Source organism: Crassostrea angulata, chromosome 7 (genome assembly GCF_025612915.1).
Source record: "Crassostrea angulata isolate pt1a10 chromosome 7, ASM2561291v2, whole genome shotgun sequence".
NCBI lineage: Eukaryota > Metazoa > Mollusca > Bivalvia > Ostreida > Ostreidae > Magallana > Magallana angulata.
The window spans coordinates 56,558,358-56,579,144 of NC_069117.1; the positions used below are offsets into that span (position 1 = coordinate 56,558,358).

The following is a 20,787-nucleotide window of genomic DNA, read 5'->3' on the forward strand; positions in this document are numbered from 1 at the left end:
CCGCTGAAGACTAGACTGGACTCTCATTGGACAAAATTTTAACGTACAAAATATTAGAAAATTATCCTCTCTTGAAACATAAGATTTCGATAAAATTGCAAAATACATTTTAAGCATACTTCAAAACTGTATCTATATTTGATAACTTTAAGTAGCGTAAAAAGGTCGGGTTAGCAACCATGTTGGTTTGTGTGCTGTGTAGTTTTCGCTTTCGATTTCAATAAAATTTCTTATCATAATATTTTTTAAAATGCTTAAAACTGCAAATTACATTGGTTATGTAAATAAAGAAAACATTCGCAAACACTAAGTTTTTTAAAGTAATTTTATTTATCTGAATAAAAAAATATTCGCTGTCGGTTGGCTCGCACTTGCTTTACTGTGACGTCACCGGTCTGATATTTGCGGAGAACAGAGGTGTATCCGGAAAAGAGGAATCCACACAACAACACAACCAATGGTACATACTCTGTTGATATTATGTTTTCCTGACACGTGTTTGTGAGATGGCTTCAGTCGGTCAATGGAAGCCGAATCCAATTCCTACCAAGTTTTACTTAGATCGAGAGGAAACTGACAGTAATCAAATCAATTCTGACATTCCACCCACGAGTAGAGACGGTTTCTCATTCACTCGTTCTCTCTCGGACGATAAGGACGGCTCTCCGGGCACACTACAATCGGACAACAGGAAGGATCTTGCCATAAGAAACTCATCTGACAGGTTAAACGGAAATAATTGTGAGGGTTATCAGGATATAAATAAAATGGGTAAAGATACATTACAAAACTCATCTCCGGCTGATGGCCACTCAGGAAATGTAATCACAAGTCACTTAAAACATGTACAAAGTAACCCTTTCTTCTTAAACTGTGGGGTAACTCATCCTCATGGAAGAATTTTGGACGATCAACAAAAAAGGAAAACGTCATTACAAGAAGACAGGGACTCAGAAAGTGGTGCTGAATATGGTGTAAATTCGGGATTTGTGAACAAACTTAAACAGAAATTCACAACCTTGAATCAAAGAGAGGAAAGTAGTAACAGATTTCCACCAAGAAGGTTTGCAAGTGTTGAAAATTTACTCCAGTCTTCTGAAAAAATTACTTTTGAGGAGAGGACAAAACCATTTGGTTCGGCAAGGTCTAAAACAGTTGAACAGAATTCAAATTATGTTAGAAAGAAGCCTGCTTTGCCAAAACCTCAAAGACCTCCAAAGCTAGCGCCTGAGAGGAAAAGAAGTGATTCTGAAGTAGAACTCAAACATCACAAATCCTCCTATTCTGAGCATGAAGCACCAGACATCAACAAAATTGGTAGAAATGACATAATTATTATTGAACACTCTAAACCTGCCCCAATCAAGGACAAGAGTAAAGAAGAAGAAACTCCGACAAAAATGAATGGCCAAACCATCAAGGCTTTAAAAGACAAAAAAAATGATGATGATCTTCCAAAGCCAAATACTGTGTCATCCTTTCGATCTATGTTTGAAAAGAACAATTCTTCAGTGTCCAGGAAACTTCTGCCTGATGCTCCGAAGGTAACGAGTGCAAGACCAAGTAAACTCAGAGTAAATCGCAAAGAGGCAGCTGGGAGCTCTCCTCTCTCATCGCCAATAAACAAATCACCAGATGTCAAGGAAGAGAAGCCAAAAGACGTACCAGCAGAGACGACTAAAGAAGTAGTCAGACCTAGTACAGTGAAAGAGAGGGCTCAAGAAACTCCCCGATCCCTGGACTCGCCTGTTACCAGGAAGAAAACTTATGCTGAAAAGAAATCTATCTTTGATTCAGACTTTAGCATCAAACCAGTTAAAAGAGAGGTAGGCGTTAAAAGTCACCAGCAGAGGACCAAATCGGACCCGTCTGGGATTGGTAATGAGGGTGATGCAAAAACAGAGGAGAAAATGTTAATGAAACTCAAACCTGTAAATGACAAAAACATTCTGAATGAAACGACTGCAGTTAATAAGGATGAAAAGAAGGATGAATACTTTCCAGCACGTAAAGAAATATTTGATTCTTCTCTTATAGCACCAAGCCCAAAACAGGATTCTAAGGAGAATATTATTAACTCAATCAATGATAAAAAGAAGGTAACTTCTCCAAAAGCTAAAGCATCTGAAGAGGCATTATCAGGCAGAAAACAAATCTTTGACTCCTCCCAGATTTCTTCATCTAACTCCTTAAGTTCAAGTTCAGCAAAGAAAAAAAGAGCCCCTAAACCACCAAGTTCTACTTCTGCATCTTCTGTGGAGAACAAGCCAGACATTGCGGCCATTGATGTAGTAAAAAAATCGGAAACTTCATCTATTGGCACCACTAGTGTGGTAACAAAGAAGCCAGAACCTGCGAGTATCCCTACCCCTACTCCTGAGCCGACACCTCGCACCCCCCGGGCTCAGCCCAGCAAGGTTATAACCACCTCAGAACCTTCTCCGGTTCCTTGGTTGGCGCAAGATCAATTCTCATCTAAATCAAGTAAAGTGGAGAAAACAGAAAGTGTGGTTTCATCAGGGAAAGTGAACAATTTTACTCCTATTGAAGTGTCTTCAAGTAATGATAATAAACCCACCAGAGGGTTACCCTCTGTTATAGCAAACAGACTCAGTAAGAAAACCAAGAATGTTCCTGATAGCAAAGAAGATAATGATGTATCAAGTGATGACGATGTTCAACCAAATCTCGTTAAACCAAGTCAGTTACGAAATAGCAACTCCTTGTTCAAAGTCTCAGATAGTCCTTCTGTGCCAAATACACAAAACTCTGATAGTCCCAGTGAAACCCAAAACTCAAATACTAATGTGCCAGTCAGAAACATTGAAGATCTCATTCGAAAGAAGCGAGACAAGCCCGCTGCTTTGTTTGACTCCAGTAGCATTGTGCCCAAAGTCCAGAACGGCATTCCACCGCTGGACCTCACAGACTTAGTTACAGACCAGCAGAACCACCCCTACCAAGAGGGCTACATCCCAAGCAAGATCAAGCCCTGCAACATTGTGTTCCTGGGGTCCGGGGTTCTTCTGGAAACAAAACCACTCAAAAAGAGCAGGAGTGGTCACTCAGTAAGTGTATTCTAGGAATTACATATTCCTTTATGTTTTTAATAAGATTGTTACAGTTATGAGATCAAGTTGAAAGGAAAATCTATACACAAGAAGTACATGTACATTAGTTTTTGGTTTTGCCTGTACTCATATTATCACAATCATTGCAAAGGGGAAAGTGTAGACAACTGTTTAAGCACGTTTGAACTCATCTTTAAAGATAGAGTTTATTTTTTAACACATTCCAGTGTGAAAAACTCTTATATGGTATAGATAAGAGATTGGTATGTTGTAGATATAAGAGGATTCTAGACTTCCTTGTTTGTTGTCAGACATCCTCAGAGAGAGCTTAATAAGTACGGTACTAGGGAAGTTACGATTTTGGATTCAACCTTATTTATAGATAGAAAGTCAAGATGTTAGTTTACAACCTTAAACATGTATATACATATAGAATTCAAGATATATACCACAGACAAGTCCTTGTCTGTGTATTTACAGAAGGTCAAGATACTAGAATTACCCTATAATTAACATAGAAATTCAAGAAATTGGATTTTGACCTTATACATGTATATTACTCCATAGATATTAAGTAGAGATAGATGCACCAGATGTAGTATTTCTACGTGTGTATATTTTTGTTTTACTTGCATCCTTTACACAAACATGTATTTACTGTATTTTCTTGATAATTAGATCAGGTGCTTCATTAATTAACCAGCATTGATTCTGACCCTGTAGCCAGGTACTAGACCAAGAAATAATTCAGGTCATAAAAGTCAATGCGTAACTATGGACTAAACCTGTATAATGGTTACCATAGATATTCATTTGGACATAAAGTATGCATGTTGTCATAACTGCAAATGAGCTGGATGTGTATTGACATTTCAGAAGTATGTACCTCCTGTGGTGATAGTGAATGTACACACAATCTATAAACAAACTCTGCACCAGGAACGTGTTAACTATGACCTCATGTGAATAGTTTTGGGGCTAGAGATATAGTTTTTATCTGCAGTAGGTTATCAAATAATAACATAGGACAACTACTCTCTATAGCCATCGAGAGTGTTTGTTCAGCACAAACTTCAATGCTGCCAACTATTAATACATTGGTTTTGCACACAATTTGTTTTTGAAATTCGTATTTATAATGACATTTGGTATCATGTAATAAGTATGAAAAATTTAGAATTAGAAATTACGTCTTCATTAGCCTCACTTTGCGGTGTATTTTGAACCCCACCCCATATAATTAGAGCGACCTGCCACCAGCTGGTAGTCTGAGTATGTACAATGAGCGGATGTGGTGATGTCTATGAAAGGAAATAGGTATAGACGCCCTTGATGTCTCTTTGGTTTTTAAGAGTACAATAACAAGTAGTCTCTATTTATATAACTTGATGTAATGTCATTGGTCAGTGTTCACACTGTTCCCTTCGCCAGGTGCTTTCGACCATTTGTGAGTCTGTATTAAAGTCCACTCGGAGAAATTAGACTCCATACTTGTACTATTTTGTTTGTTTATCTATAATTGGTTTGGTCAATTAGTGATTGATTATGCTGTTTCTTAACTTTCTTTTTATATTATTTTTTTGTTTGTTTATTTCAATGTGATTTGGTTAATTTTTTATCGTTAATGCTGTTTCTCTGTATGAAGATATTTGTGCCATCTCTAATGGTTTCCATACATCAGAGAAATCTAGATCATTGATATCAGTCACTCTTCATTGGTAGTCACGAATCACATGAAATATGGATATGAAAAAAATGCAATCATTCTAGATGGTCACAAGAGACTAGGAGAATTGAGTCAATATTGTAGAGAACATTATAGCAAAAGATGATGGAACGATTGCATTAGGGTGTCGCTTTTAAATGATATTGCTTCAGCAAGGAAAGTGCTTCAGCAGGGAAATGCTGTGTGATCACATTGTGTGTGAAGATGCTTTGGGGATGGAATGGGTTTACTCAAATCTCAACGGCATATTCATTGCTAGGATTTGGAAGGTCCTTCTCTTGTGCTTATGTCACAAACATTCATAATCTGTTGTAAAAATTCAGGCCACTAATACTCGGGTCAGTATTGTGGAATTAATTGTCAATGGCTTGTAGACGTCCAGGCAGTGATGTCTTTATTATTCCTCATGACAGGGGTACACACTTTTTTGTAGCTGTGTCCAGAAGCTCCATAGATAAAGCACACACAGAAACATGATGAAATCTATTAAGAGGCTAATTTTATGATGAAGTGATATCATTATACAAGTGTTACAGAAAGGTAATTAATAACCAGACCTTGGAAAAGGTTTGCCAATCAGGTCTTTTGTTAGGCCCAGGTTATAACAAGGGGACGTATAAAAGGAAGACCGAACCTGACATACCTATGTGAATTTGTTGTTTGATGAGCTTTTGTGTTGTACATAACAGACAGCAATACGTGTACAACATGTTTTGTGTATTGTCAGTGATAAGAGCTCTGGGAAAAAATGTGCATTCACATCAAATTTCAGTATTTAAATATTTTAGATATAAAGAATAACAAACACACCCTCAAACAATATTTCAAGATGAAAGGATTCATAGAAAATTAAATGGTTGGAAAATATCCCCATTGTACTGGTTATCCCTAGCTTAAATTCCTGTAATATTTGCAGTATTTGGTGTGATAGTAAATCAAGGTGTTTGAGGTCACTCCACTTCATAATGACCAATGTAAGGTAGACAGAGCCGGTATATGTAAAGCCTTATCTATTTATCAACTTATCCCAGCCTCAGTTTATTGTCCATGAAGTGACTGCATTTAGTGTCATTGTAAAAATGGAAATCTGGATATATGTGAAATTTATCTTAAGTGAATGTCTTGATAATGCTTTGATAGTGCCCACGCCTATGAATGTTGACAAATGGAAGAAATGCACCCTGGGTATTTTTTCACCACCAAGGTCAACATATTTGTGTAGATAAAAAGCGTTTCACCTGTACAAGGCTGATGGTGCTCTCGCCTTACAGCAGCTCCCGATCATCGCAATGTTTCACCTGGGCAACCATTGTAACGTGTGACCACCAGGGGATTATGTACCTGCCAACATCAGCCAAACCTCTCTAATTGCCGGCTTCTTAGATTGAACAAAGTTTTGGCTGTTTTCCTGCAAACATCACTTTCTCTCATAGTGACATATTGCCTTTGTCAATACCTTGAGGAAATCTTTCAAAAATATAGATTTTATTTGCCATGCTTTGTAGAAATTGTTTTAACAAGAAAATACACTTCAATCTCATTATGAAAAGCAAATTGTTACAGATGTTTTGTAATTGTTGGACTGAAATCATGTTGTATTATAATGTAAGACTTGTGCAGTGTGTCCCTAAAATGAGAATCAATTTCATGACTCATCTCTTTGTGTACAATTCTGTATGGTTTTGTCGGAGAGAAAAGTACAATGTCTTGTGAAATGCTGACAAAAGAAACATGGTCTGATCACTTGAAATTCTTTCCCCGTAATGCTTTTAAATTGTAAAATTATTTACTAGCTTCTTTAGAGTTTAAAAACCAAGAAACTTTTAAGTTTCTTAATCTTTCAAATTATTCATGGGGCTAAAAAGAGTTAAAATGAAAACCTAAACATGGCTTTTGAAAGCCTAGAGGACGGGCTTTACCCCTGGTGTTATTTCGTGTGACAATATTTGTAGATTAAGACATAGCAGATATATGTTAACAGTCTATCACCTTCCATTAATGAAGACGTATTGCCACGGGCTAAGCTAGAGACAGGCCCACTGAACACTTAGTCTCGCACCGCACTGACCAAAATATCGTTGTACTTTCAAAGAAAAAAACATATCAGCTGTTCCATAATTAATGAAGAAACCTTGTCTTGTCATCAGAGGTGCACACTGTCACAGAGAGATGAACTAGAGGAAAGCCTGCCTTTGTCTAGACCAAATATGTCCTCTTGGTGTATTGGTGCAATCAAATCAAAACAGATTTCCTCTCTGTTTGTGATTTAGAAGATAACAGAAATAAGAAAAGAGAGCTTGAGTTTATAGATAGTTTGATTCGATCATTAATATTTTATTGCACTTGATCCCATCTCAATTTACATGTAAAACTTTGCATAATTTTTTAAAGGTCTTTTAAAAGAACACCTTTTAGTTGCCTCCTCTTTTAGAATTAACGTCTCTCATGTGTATGTATATGTGAATAAATTTTTTATTGAAGACTTTTAAACCGTTTACAGGTAAAAATAAGGTAGAACCTATTGATATGCTCGTCTGATCACGACTTACATCAGTTGATTAGTCATTAGAGGCGTTCATCTCGTTTACATAAAGGATAGACTTGGAAAACATTTAAAACAACAGCGCAGCCCTATTGTTTGATTAGGGGATATTTATGTTGTTTATTTGACGGTTTAAGAAAAAACTAGATGACTCTTGATCCTGTTCATTAGCTATAGAAAACCAGACTCCATTTAGTAACCTTTGTCCTGTATATATATTTAATGGAATTCTGATATTATAGGATGGATTATTAATTTATCATATATACTCATCAAATGAATTCCCTTACACAGGATATTAACAATTAAAAAAAAAAATTAGTTCATCTACATGTGCTTGGTAGTTTGATGATTAATTTAGCAAATCATGTGAACAACACGGCGAAAAAATGACAGTTTGCAAATTATCACCACTAAAACTCTGCTAGAATCATAAATATAGTGAAAGGGTGTCTGAAGGTGTGATCGACTAAAGGAAATAAAGATCAAATCAAATGTATTAAACACGTATCTGACCTCTAGAATCTAAACACACTTAATTTAAAAGACATGGTCATCTAAAGTAAATAATCTATTTTATACTTACTCCATTTGCCTCATTTAATTTATTTCCTGTTTTTAATATTTAATATAAATTTCCTCAAATCTTAATTATCATGGTCCATGTATAGCATATATATATTTAATTATATATTATATTTAGTTTTGTTTTGCCTCTGATGAGACAGATTAGCTGTGGAATATGACTTTGCATGCATTATAGGAGACCCTGAAAGCTTGTACTTTGCAAATTAATTAGGGTCTTCCGTTTTCAACGGAAGACCCTCTTGTTATTCTATTGTTTCTTTTTCATTAGGGTCTTCCGTCTTCAGCGGAAGACCCTACTATTATTCTATTGTTTCTTTTTCAATTTTCGTATTATTATTATTATTCTTTTTTTCCTTACACATTTTGTGCAGGCGATTTCTCGGAAATGGCTGATTTGATTTCCTTCAAATTTTCACTGATGATGCCTCGCCATCTGAAGTTTGTACCCCCGTGACATTTTTTCAAAATTCACTTCCGGTCGGAAGTTATCGTCAATAAACGATTTTAAAAAGTCAATTTTGTCTGTCAGGTTTCTCAAAAACGAGTAAAGATATAGAGCTCAAATTTTCAGAGATGATAGACCTACCGTTTTTCTGGTGCACCTCGGTAAAGAGAATGTCCGCCGTCACTTCCGGTCGTCATCGGAAGGAAATTTCAAAAATTGAATTTTTCGACTTTTTTATTTTTTAATATTTTTTTTTTGAAATTTTTTCACCTTATAGTGACCCTTTTTCTTATTCAGAATATGTAATTTGTTTTAAAATCGATCAAGGCGTTCTCGGGAAATTAAGCGTCAAAGTCCTGAAGCAAGAGTCCGAGTAGCTCAGTCGATAGAGTCGTGGACATGGCCAAGGCGACCCGGGTTCAAGCCTCGAGTGCCGCAAAATTTTTTTTTACTATTTTTTGCTTAGATCTATGGTTTTATCTTTGAATTGATAAGTTTGATCTAATCTATTCAAAAATCGGACGGAAGACCCACTCGTTGCTTGCAACGAGATCGAATCTAGTTATTATTATTTTTCTTTTTCTTTATTTTTCTGACTTTTTCAAAGCTTAATATCTCAAAACGTTTTGAACAGATTTACATGAAACTTTCAGGGGTTATGAAGCATTATTGTGCCTCAAAGTTTTAAAATTTTCAACTACAACGTCACTTCCGTTTTTACGTTACGTCAATTTTTAAATTTTAAAAAAGTAATTTTGTCCAGGGCGTTTTTCAAAAACGGTTCAAGATAAAGACTTGGAATTTTCTGTGTTGAAGCAATGATCGTTTTTATTTGGACATAAGACTGGAAATTAGTTTCCGTCACTTCCGGTCTAAACCGGAAGTGTTTTAAAATTTTCGAATTTTCGAATTTTTCGTTTTAATTTAAAATGTTTACGAGGTTTGTAGAGTTTGTTATGCTGAACACGAATCTGAAATCCGTTTGAAAATCGGACGATGCATTACAGAGATATCGGGGGTTAAAAATTGATTTTTCCGGAAATTTTGATTCCGCGTCCTTGGTTTAAAAAATAGCGTAATATTCAAAGTAAAATTAACTCATACCAAAAATAATTGTTAAGTCGTACTTGAAGACATTCGGATTTTTTTTGTTAAGTCGTTCTTGAAATCGGAAATGTTTTTGTTAAGTCGTACTTAAAATCATTCGTATTTTGTTAAGTCGTACCAGGAATAATTCGATTTTTTCATCTTTTTATTTTCGTTACTCTTGTTGTTGGTTTAAGAGCTCTGCTTCTGAAAGGAACTTCCAGCTTTACTTCTGACATTAACGGAAGACCCACTCGTTGCTTTGCAACGAGCTTTGCTCTAGTTATTATTATTATTATTATTCTTTTTCTTTATTTTTTTCTGACTTTTTTAAAGCTTAATATCTCAAAAAGTTTTCAACGGATTAACATGAAACTTTCAGGGATTATGTAACATCATCGTCCCTAAAAGATGTTAAATTTTCAACTACAACGTCACTTCCGTTTCAACGTTACGTCAATTTTTATATTTTAAAAAAGTGATTTTGTCCAGGGCGTTTTTCAAAAACGCTTCAAGATAGAGACTTGGAATTTTCTGTGTTGAAGCATTGATCGTTTTTATTTGGACATAAGGCTGGAATTTAGTTTCCGTCACTTCCGGTCTAAACCGGAAGTGTTTTAAAATTTTCGAATTTTCGAATTTTTCGTTTTAATTTTAAATGTTTACGAGGTTTGTAGAGTTGGTCATGGTGAATACGAAACTGAAATCCGTTTGAAAATCGGACGATGAATTACAGAGATATCGGGGTTTAAAAATTGATTTTTCCGGAAATTTTGTTTCCGCGTCCTTGGTTTAAAAAATAGCGTAATGTTAATAGTAAAATTAACTCGTACCAAAAATAATTGTTAAGTCTTACTTAGACACATTCGGATTTTTTTTGTTAAGTTGTTCTTAAAATCAAGAAGGTTTTTGTTAAGTCGTACTTAAAATCATTCGGATTTTGTTAAGTCGTACCAGGAATTATTCGTTTTTTCATCTTTTTATTTTACTTTCTCTTGTTACTGGTTTAAGAGCTCTGCTTCTTACAGGAACTTTCAGCTTTACTTCCGACATTAACGGAAGACCCACTCGTTGCTTTGCAACGAGCTTTGCTCTAGTTGCCATTATTATTAGATACTGAAGTATTCAGATTTACTTTTCAGAAAATAAAGTTTTAACTGCTCTTTGAAGAACCATCCTTACCCCTTTTTCAAAAGAAAATAAGGGTTGTTTTGGGGATTAAGCCCAATATAAAGTCACCTTTTTAACATATATATTTTTTCTACCTCCTGACTTTCAAACTAAAATGTCTGTAGCATCGTCTGGTTGCTAGTCCCCAATCATTACAAAAGGTGTTATGGGATCTGGGGCTATTACTTGGAGATGGGTAAAGGTAGCAATTTGGATGAGGTCTACTGTGTAACTCAACATAAACAAAGCTATCCTGATGATAGGCGCTGACATAATATGCAAACTTGTCTTATTCGCCTATCGGACCAGAATTCCTCGGTGAACAGCTCCAGAAAAGTGACTCAGGAAGTTTACTTTTCTTTGCTTTATTTTTCGTTTTGTGGCCTTCCCCCCATTTACGTCGAGCACTTGCAGTGACAACAGGAGACACGTTAAGATAATGATAGAACCTTTGCTGTGAACTCTCTGGGCCGAACAACTCCATTTCTACGTGTGATAATGCCACAGGCAGATGACAATCACTCTGTTCTGTAGTGCTCTTTGTGTGATGACTGACAATTGGTGACGCTTCAAGTTACCTGGATTTAATTAATTTACAAAAAGGAATAATTAAATAACATAATTTATTAATCTGACGAAAGTTATTGGGAAGCAAACAATAACAGTGTGTAAAAATAAAAACCTAATCGACAATGAACTGTTTGCTTCAAGCAGTTGTGAGGAAAATTTCAATATTGGAAAAAGGATTTTGAAATCTTCATGCCAAAGACATTTCCCTCAGCTATCATGATGTCGTCCCTAGAGTATGAGGATCCTTACCGGCGGGGATGTACCCTGATTTGGGACTCGGGGAGATTCTTGTCAAACAGTCAGAGGAATGGCGGCAAACGAAAAGTCTATCTCATCGAAGGAAACTTCCTACAAAAAAGTCGAGTGTTGTCCAAAATTAAATACTTTGAATCCAAAGACACTGTCAAGATGATCTCTAAGACCACTAGAAAGGTATCAGTCATTGCTTTCAGAATCCCATCTCTTTGTGAAAATAAGTGTTTGAATTACCAGTAGCTTAATATTTTTGTTTTGAAGACCAGTAATGAAGGTTTGTTGTGTAGAATATTTTGCCGTAATGTTGTCTTGCAAGTTATTTCTCTTGTAAATTGTAGACTACATAGGTCCTAGACTAAGATATCAATTGGTTCTTTATATATGAAGTTACAAATTTACAAAAACGTAAAGACTGGAGGGCTGTATTGGGGCTATATCAGATTTTTATTGGAAACATAAATGTGAGAACGATCTGTATTTTGTTGAAATAAAATGGAGAACGAATGTGATGACCCGCAGGCTGCCCGAGATCAACAAAGTGTTTTAAAAATTCCTCACTATTGTTAATAGGAGTTAATAAGCAATTTCTCTGTCGGAGGTGGCCCATTATAATTGATGTCATTATTTCGGGTAACGTCTCAATCTCCAAACCATTCACACTGCCCAGCTCTCTAGATCAGACGGTAGCTTGATTTTGTTTTTTATTTTGGGAATATGTTTCATATTAATATTCTTTTTTTTGTACATTGGTGAATATTCTTTTAAATGAAGATTCATTATTGGTGTAAATATTTCAACTTTTGATAGGTATCAATATACATTTTAATTTATTGCCAAGAACTGAGTGTTCACCCTTTCTTTATAACATACTTGTACTTGGGGTATATATTGATTTAGTCTGTTTTATCAAGTTTTTTATGGCAACCAAAGCTTGTAAATCTTTTCTTTTTCTGTTTTTTAAATGGAGCTACAGGGTGCTTTTTTCCCGGAACTGTATGTTTACATTTCTCTTATCGGTTGCAAGTTATGCTGTCTAATGCAGTTAAATAAAGAAAGAAAAATCGATTGTTAAAGAACAAGGAAGAAATTTGAAAAAACTTTGATGGGTTATAAGTTGATGACTTGTCACAAATGATAAAATTGAAAAAGCCAATCACCTCGCAATCTATTTTTGACCTGGAAGTGTGTGAAAAAAAAGACAAGTTTGAGTAATCGATGTGAAGCGAAGCACTGACAGTCTATGAATATATATTGGTGCACGGCAACCACATGGTTACCACAGCGACAGGAACAAAAGATGGATGTCACCACATACTGACACTGGTCTAAGCCTCTTCCTGGAATCTTTTTCTACAGTGCATCAATGTTAAGAATCCAAAAAGTAAAACACCAATGTACCTGTATTTTACACATATTCCCATTGATAGGTGTTTATGAGCATGCATTTTTTAAATGTAGGGATTTTGAAAATGTAATAAACATGTTATTTTTGAACTAGAAAGGTGCAGAAATAATTTGAAACAATGTACAACTGAGCATGTATCAAAGTCACCTCTCACTAATATACTTTCTAAAAATCTACATTATGGAAATGCTGCTGTCAGCAATTGTTGCTTCTTTTCGTTTTGCAACTCTGGTTCCTGAAAATCTACTTTATGGAGATGCCATTGTCAGATTATCAAGTTTTTTGTTTTGGAAATCACTTGAAATGAAATATCAGAAAGTATAATAGACCAGCCAAAAGGACCAAGCTCGGTGTGAGAATGAAAACACAGGAGGTTCTTGTCACTGTCTTCTTGTTTCATAATAATTTCTTTCTACATATAAAAGAGGGATGGAGGAAATGTAATCCAGTTACAAGTTATAAATAACATAAGTAATTTGCGGCCACAATGATAATCCAGCTGATAGAATGAAACAGCATAAACTATAGAGACGGAATATTAGTCGGTGGAGTAGTGTGTCCCTCTCATAGTAAATGGATCACAGCCATGGTCTATTGACCAAGAATAAAGCACAGAAAAGAAACAACTTTCTTAGATAGAGTCTCCAAAAAATAGCTACATGTATCATCTTTGCATATATTTCGTAAAAAAAAAAAAACCCTAAAGAGTTTGCAATTTTTCCTCTCTGGCCATTAAGTATATGTATAGTGTCTGGACTTTGAGTCAAGGGGTCACATGCCATACTTAATTAAGGAAATCACAATCTAACATGTTAACTTGTACACATATATAAAGCATTGTATCTGTATTAAACTAGAGTACTGCAGAGTGGTACATTTGAATTTTTTGCTAGATAGTTAATAACTATAGTCAGGAAGAGGAAAACAGTGCTGTGTGGTATTTCACTATAATCAGATGAAATGCTGAGAGATTTCCTGATCATTTGTGAAAGAAGAAGCACTGATGTACGATTGATAGAGTTTTTTGGAGGATTTTGTGTGTTTGTTTGTCTGAATGTCATCCTCAAACTGCAAACCCAAGTCTTTACAGGTACTTGTTGGTCATTGATTCAATTGAATTCAACATATTTCATTGTATAAAACATATACAAAAGGATCAGTTTTGTACTTGATTCAAATCTACATAGAGATAGTTGTTGCTCAACTGCATGATGAGCAGATAGTTGGTGCCTTGGTGCTCAACTGCTTGATGAGCAAACTTGATATTAATGTTGTTTATGGTTTACAGACAGAAGAGAATTTTTGTTGGTACATGTATTGAGTTTACCATAAGCTTTCGTGAAGAGAAAAATTGGTAAAATGTAGTTCATATGCTGGAACCTTCAGCTTCACAAATATGAAGAAATGGGAAATATGTTTTTGTGTCATTAGTCAACATGTAGCTTGTGGTTTAGTTTTGGAAAAACAAGAAATTGTGGTTTGAGAATACACTTGAGAATTTCTTTTTAAAAGCGATCTACATTAGGTTATTTCTCATACATGTAGGGAAATATAAATAGGCATAAGAATGTCTATCAAGGTATATTATAAATAGACATGAGAAAATCGAGGTTTATTAGGAATAGACATGAGTAAATAGAGGTTTATTATGAATAGACATGAGAAAATTGAGGTTTATCATGAACTGACAAGAAAAATTGAGGTTTATTATGAATAGACATGAGAAAATTGAGGTTTATTATGAATAGACATGAGAAAATTGAGGTTTATTATGAATAGACATGAGAAAATTGAGGTTTATCATGAACTGCAAAGCTACTTTAACTATGTGGGAGAATCTCCACCTTACTAACTTGACTCTTGGGGATATTTTGCGTAAACGACATTTACCGGTTAATGTATTGTAAAGTTTTTTATACATACATAAATGAGAATATTGAGACTTACCAAGAGCAGACACAAGTATGTTGAGGTTCATTATGAACAGTCATGACAAAATAGGTTTATCATAAATAGACATATATAATTGAGGTAAATAATGAGCATATAAAATAGATATAGAGATCTGCAGCAAAAGCAGCCATTAAAATATTTGAGGCTGTATGCGGACTAATGAGAATGTCAAGAATCTTCCTTGAGCAAATGGGAGAATATTGAGGTTAACCGTGAGCAGACATGAGAATATCGAGAATTGTTTTGAAATGACATTACATTATGGTGATACTTTTTCAGCTTCGCATCCAGTTTGATGACAAAGCAGTATCCACTCATGAATATCAGTCGGAGACCTCGGCACTGGCACAGTATCTGGAGGAAAATCCTCACGAAAAAGACGTAGTGGAGAAAGAGCAGGCGGACATCGAGCAGACGTCCATCAGTCTAGATCTGGAAAACTCCGAATCCAGCGACGATGTTGTGGAAACCCCGAGAGACACAGTAGCCATGAAATCCAACACCGCCATTGGAGCAGGTACGTCAGTCGTCAGTAAGGATGTGTATCATAAGGGGAAAGAGTATCACGACACGTTACTATATAAGGAAAATACATATCAATTATCATGATGTATCAAGTTCTTATACTATTTTCAACTTTGACTTTTTCTTCCATTATATGTTTTGATTTTTATTGGAAAAAAGTAAGATTCTAACAAATTTTTCACATATCTCATTCCTGTGGTCTTTAATTAATACTTTTTAACTAAACAAAGATTAAAGTAAATCAAAGATATTTCTTTAACACGAACACTGGGTTGTTGTTTACCAATAGAACAATACATGTACTGGCTACCAATACATTGATATATTTTTGCACCCTTAGAGGTCAGTGATGTCGCATTCTCAAATTTTGTTCAAACGTTGAGTTATATATTTGGTTTTTTTTAAAAAAGAGATTGACTAAAAAATATAAGTGAAAATGCACATACGAGACACCAAGAGACAAAATGGTGTACTGATTAAAAAGACATAACCACAATCCAATACAGGAAATAATTAAGTTTCGATAGCAACTTTGTGGAGATGATGTATTAATTTATAAGATCAGATCACACAAAAAGCCATTTATGTGAACTCATTTGTTGTAATCTTGTACGATAAAAAACCCCCAAAGGAACTGTGTTTTCATCTGATGCGCAATCTCTGACTGAGAGTGTTTGTGTCATATTGATTACAAACATTGACCTCTCTTTAAACACTACATCCATTCTCTACGAGTCTGACCTTGATTTATTCACCCTAAATCAAGACAAAGGAAATATACTTAGATCAGGACTGGCCCTTGTCTAGGTGTAATGTGAACTAAGTCACAAATTTGTTTAAATCCTATACAAATGCGCACTAACAGTCTAAGCTTGTTTTGACTTTGCGTACTGTAAAAAGAAATCCCTCAAGGGCAGTTAGACTTAAAACCACCTTTTTAGAAGTGAACTTTTAATCGGAGGTCGTAATTAGGCTGTTGCTGACAGTCAGTTGATGATTCATCTTGTGTTTTTGTATGTAGGTGTACTAAAGCAGGGGATTACATCACTGCTCAGGTCACAATTAAAACAATACTGCCTTATATCCGGCTAATATATTCTTCCTTTGTGCTGTTCTTTGCTGGTCTTCTGATATAGCAGTATGGTACAATTGGTTAAACAAAATGCTCAATGTTTAATTCGGACATCTTTGTCCCTCCCTTTTAACTAAAGAAAAAGTCACCTTTTTTAGTTGCTATACACTTGATAAAGTTACGTAATGTGAGTGTTCATAAGCTGTTAGCCGGGTAGGGAAAGGGAAATTTTACTGCTGTTCAAACAGAAAGAAACTTTAAAGTTTACATAAGTTTATACAACCAGTGGTTTCTGTTGCACTCCACTAGTTCATTAAATCGAGTTTCCACCACATGAAGTCTGCATCAATTTAAATCGACTGGATCTACCCTAGAGATTATTATCCATGCAAGAAAAGACTAAAATTGAATTCAAAATCACTGTTATCAAGTAGTTTTTTATTCAATAAAAATAGAGTCTAAATTTTGTAGAGGAAGGATGTGTATCTGTAATTTCCCCACAATATTTGGGACCTTTTCAATTTTTTTTTTCATTTTATCAAAACGTGCATAATCCTTTCAAGTCTTTTCCTATTCTGGACACGTAAGGAATTTTCGTGCCCCACAGAGATTATAGATTATTGCACCTGCCGTTTGTAATCAGATTAAAGCCAGACTTGTTACTGTGAGTTTGATAATATTACTACTGCTGGTACCAGACAAGGTGTACCAAATTCTCCAACAATGGGCCCTCTAGTTGGGCAAGGATTAGAAGTTAATGAAAGGGAAAGTGATACAAGAGATTTTGACTCATTGACAAGCATAAATCCTAAAGGTGTGTCATTAAAGCTAACTCCCCTTCCTTGTTGATTTTAATTAATGTCTTGTATTGAAGGAAACAATTAGGAACATATGAAACAAACTGCACTTCATTTCCTCAATGTCATCTATAGAATTATGTCAACTTCACTAGTTGTAACAAGATATGTGCAGGTACATGTATCAAACATACTGTAATCTTAAATATCTGAGGTATTGTTGTTGACCTGAATATTTTCTTTCTGTAACAGGAGAGCTCAGTAACTACAAGTCCAAGATCCAGTTAGAGGAGTTTCAGTTTGGGATGTCCATGGCAGAGCCGGAGCCAAGTCCAGCCACCACTCAGGAAACAGAGGTCAATCCAGATGACCTTGACCTTTTACCTGCAGAGGATGAAAACTCTATACACTTCACTGGGACTGAAACATCAGACATGTTGTTCTGATCATCACAATCATTCCATGTGTAACCTAATTTGGGATTCACAATCCTGATTCATTACATGGTTGGGATTATTAACTTTTTCGTCTACTTTATATTCAGCCTCTTCTGTTGGAAAGAGGACCCTGAATCAATATAAAGTATAAACTAGTGTTCCTCAAAATGAATTTGCATGCATGTGCACAGATTGTGCTATTGTCTCCAGTGCATCATTGTGCTAGCTATGTGACAATTGAATGCTGATGCAACATCAGTCAGAATTGTATTACGTACCTATGACAAACTCTTCATTGAAATCATCTAGTGCTTTATGACATCCCATTATTTTGGTCTGTTTGCTTTTTTGGGGAGGTCTGAATAGTGTGTAGTCATATTGATTGCAGGACTTTGTGAATACAGGACCACAAATACCCAGAATGTGGGGAAATTAACAAAAATCTTTAGGGTAACCCTGTCACAGATGTGATGTATTGGGTAATTAACGGATTTCTGTTTGTTTTGAATGTGTATAAAAAGAACACACACAAATGTGATTTAAAACCAAAGATAGAAAAAATCATTCTAATCTCACCAAAGAATGCCCACATTCCTGTTAATTAATTATAATAAGTAATAATTCTGATTATTTAAAAGAAGCATTTCCATGGTGACTGGAAATCTAGAGCAGGTCACTACCGATGTCATTGCTAGTTTACACGTCAAAATTAACTTAGCATTTGAACATAGTATAAATGAGAACAGCTTTATCATAGCACATTCCAAAGCTTTTTCATATGTCTAGAGAGCATGTTATTTTATATACTGGCAACATTCTTATCAGCTTAGCATTCCAAATATAATATATATATTTTTTGTTCATAATTTGTATAACTCTTTGATATAAACGATTTTTGTTATTTATGCTCAATATGGCTCCAATGAACCTAATTTGTTGATTTTTTTTTACATTGTAAATTTTTACATTAATTCAGAGCTTTTAAGTGATTAAGTGTGTTATACCAAATGGTCCTGAATATGGATGTGTAATTTGTGTGTTATTGATGGTCTCTATTGCTCTAACTTATATTGTAACGGAACAGAAGTGTGACAAAATGAAGTCTGTAATCATGTGACCTTTTATGAAGTCCTCGTATTGACATCGATCAAATGCCTTTAAAGAATTGTTTGCGGGATTTATTTTTTTTGAAATTGTGACTTATAATTGTTGTAGGGATTTTTTTTTTTACATGTATTGTTGAAGAGAAAGAGGAAGAAGAAAAGGAAGCATAAATGTATTGAACTGAGTGATTTATTGGCTCTGATGTCTTGACAGGGTACATGTTTTTATGGTTCTATAAATGACAGATAACAAACACAATTTGAAGTCACCAGGGAAGTCTTGGTCTCCACAGAACAAAAATCAATTTCTGATATCCTTACGAGACATTTAAATATTCAGCTCATTTCACTGGTTATATAAAACTTAGAGAGGATTTTGAACAATTTTGTTTTTCATTGTTGTTTATTTCTAGGATTGGATAAGATGTAATTATTTAAAGGGCAATCTAATACATGTCTTCATATATTAATATTTTTGCAGTAGCTTTGTGCATTCCATCGACAGACAGAAATATTACCCTCGTTGTCTGCACCACCATGACCTCATTACATTCCTAATTGAAGATTGTACTGTAGAATAGCATTTACTTAATTCTATTTCATTATGTTAATGAATTAATCAGGCACCGCATTTAGACTAAACCATGGATATACTGGTACAGTGTACACATTAAAAGTTGTCATCTCCATTTAATATGCCCGCTCTCGTGTATACGAGTTGTCAGTAGAAAGTCTTGTATTTATATGATTATAATATAATCATTGCATAACACTGTATTTAGGTCTCAACTATTCAGATTCCAGATCTGTATATGCGTTTCGGAAATTATCTTTATGAATGAGACAAAATGTCCTTTCAATGTCCAATGAGGTCTCTGTTTTCTGCGTGATATGGATGAAGTGTGTAGACACCTCATGTGGAGATGATGAATTGGGAAGGAAGAAATCCATCGTCCTGTTATCCATTTTCCTGTCTCTCGTCACTATACAGGTTTATTTAATTCAATTAAAGTGATATCCTTGTCTCTAGAGTTAGGTCCCTTGACTGTTTTACGAGTTATTGATCTGTTGTGGCTGTCTGTCTGTGTACTCATGCAAGCTTCTAGATACTCGAGTATATTGTCTCATATGAATGCTATGTATGTATATTGAGCTCATTTTTCCCTGCAGAGAAACAACAACATACTATGCAAACTTTTGTAGCTAGTAGGAAGTACTTAGCACTGGTGTGTATGTAACACAGGAAACAGGTTATTCTATTGTATGAGGAGCTCACACTATGTGGTCATGTTACAGAACACTTGACTCCATATTGTTTTGTTATTGGGTTTTGTAGAGGGACTATAGACATACATGAATCTTTCACCCAGATTTTTTGGTTTCTTTGTTCTCATTTCTTCTGTGATTATATCAAATATTTGTTATGTCAGATTAAAGCTTGCATATGTTTTATCATTTTCTGTATCATATATTTTTTTTCAATAAAGTCATGTATATTCACACTGGTTTTTTTTTGTCTTATAACTGTCGGAGAGAAATGGATAGCCAATAACATAAATGCGTTTGCTATGCAACACATAACCTGTAGGTAAATCTCTGTGACATGAAATTATTTAACAGTCAGACAAGGTGATCAAAATGAAGTTTTTGCAACTACATTTCAATTTTATGACTTGCTTGTATTTCAATTGCTCCACAGTATTTTGACCCAACTTTTGCATTAAACATGTCAAAACAACAATCTTTTAAACCTGATCACTATAAGATTTCGAAAAATGTTATTGTATGTATTTTAAGTGTCTCGCCCAAATTCAGATATGGCCATGTTCATTCCCTCCCCCTCCCTCAAAGAATTAAAACACTATGTATAAATTGCACATATTTTGTAACAAAATTAAAATATACAAATTCTAAACATACAAAATAATTATACAAATTCTAATTATTTGTTAGAGCTGTTCAGATAGAGCGTAACATCTCGTTAAATCGTGATCACATATGAATTTTATACAGCTTCCTACAATTTGTTCTACTTCTGACTT

General features: G+C 34.8%; 1 protein-coding gene across 1 annotated transcript; it reads left to right on the forward strand.

Annotated features, from left to right (window-relative positions):
• The first annotated feature begins 363 nt into the window (after window positions 1-363).
• LOC128156289 (serine/arginine repetitive matrix protein 1-like) lies at window positions 364-20,247 on the forward strand. The gene is made up of 3 exons (XM_052818360.1): window positions 364-3,068; window positions 15,091-15,328; window positions 17,458-20,247. The coding sequence occupies exons 1-3, from the start codon at window positions 507-509 to the stop codon at window positions 17,649-17,651; spliced, it is 2,994 nt and encodes a 997-aa protein (XP_052674320.1). The 5' UTR covers window positions 364-506; the 3' UTR covers window positions 17,652-20,247.
• The last annotated feature ends 540 nt before the right edge of the window (window positions 20,248-20,787 follow it).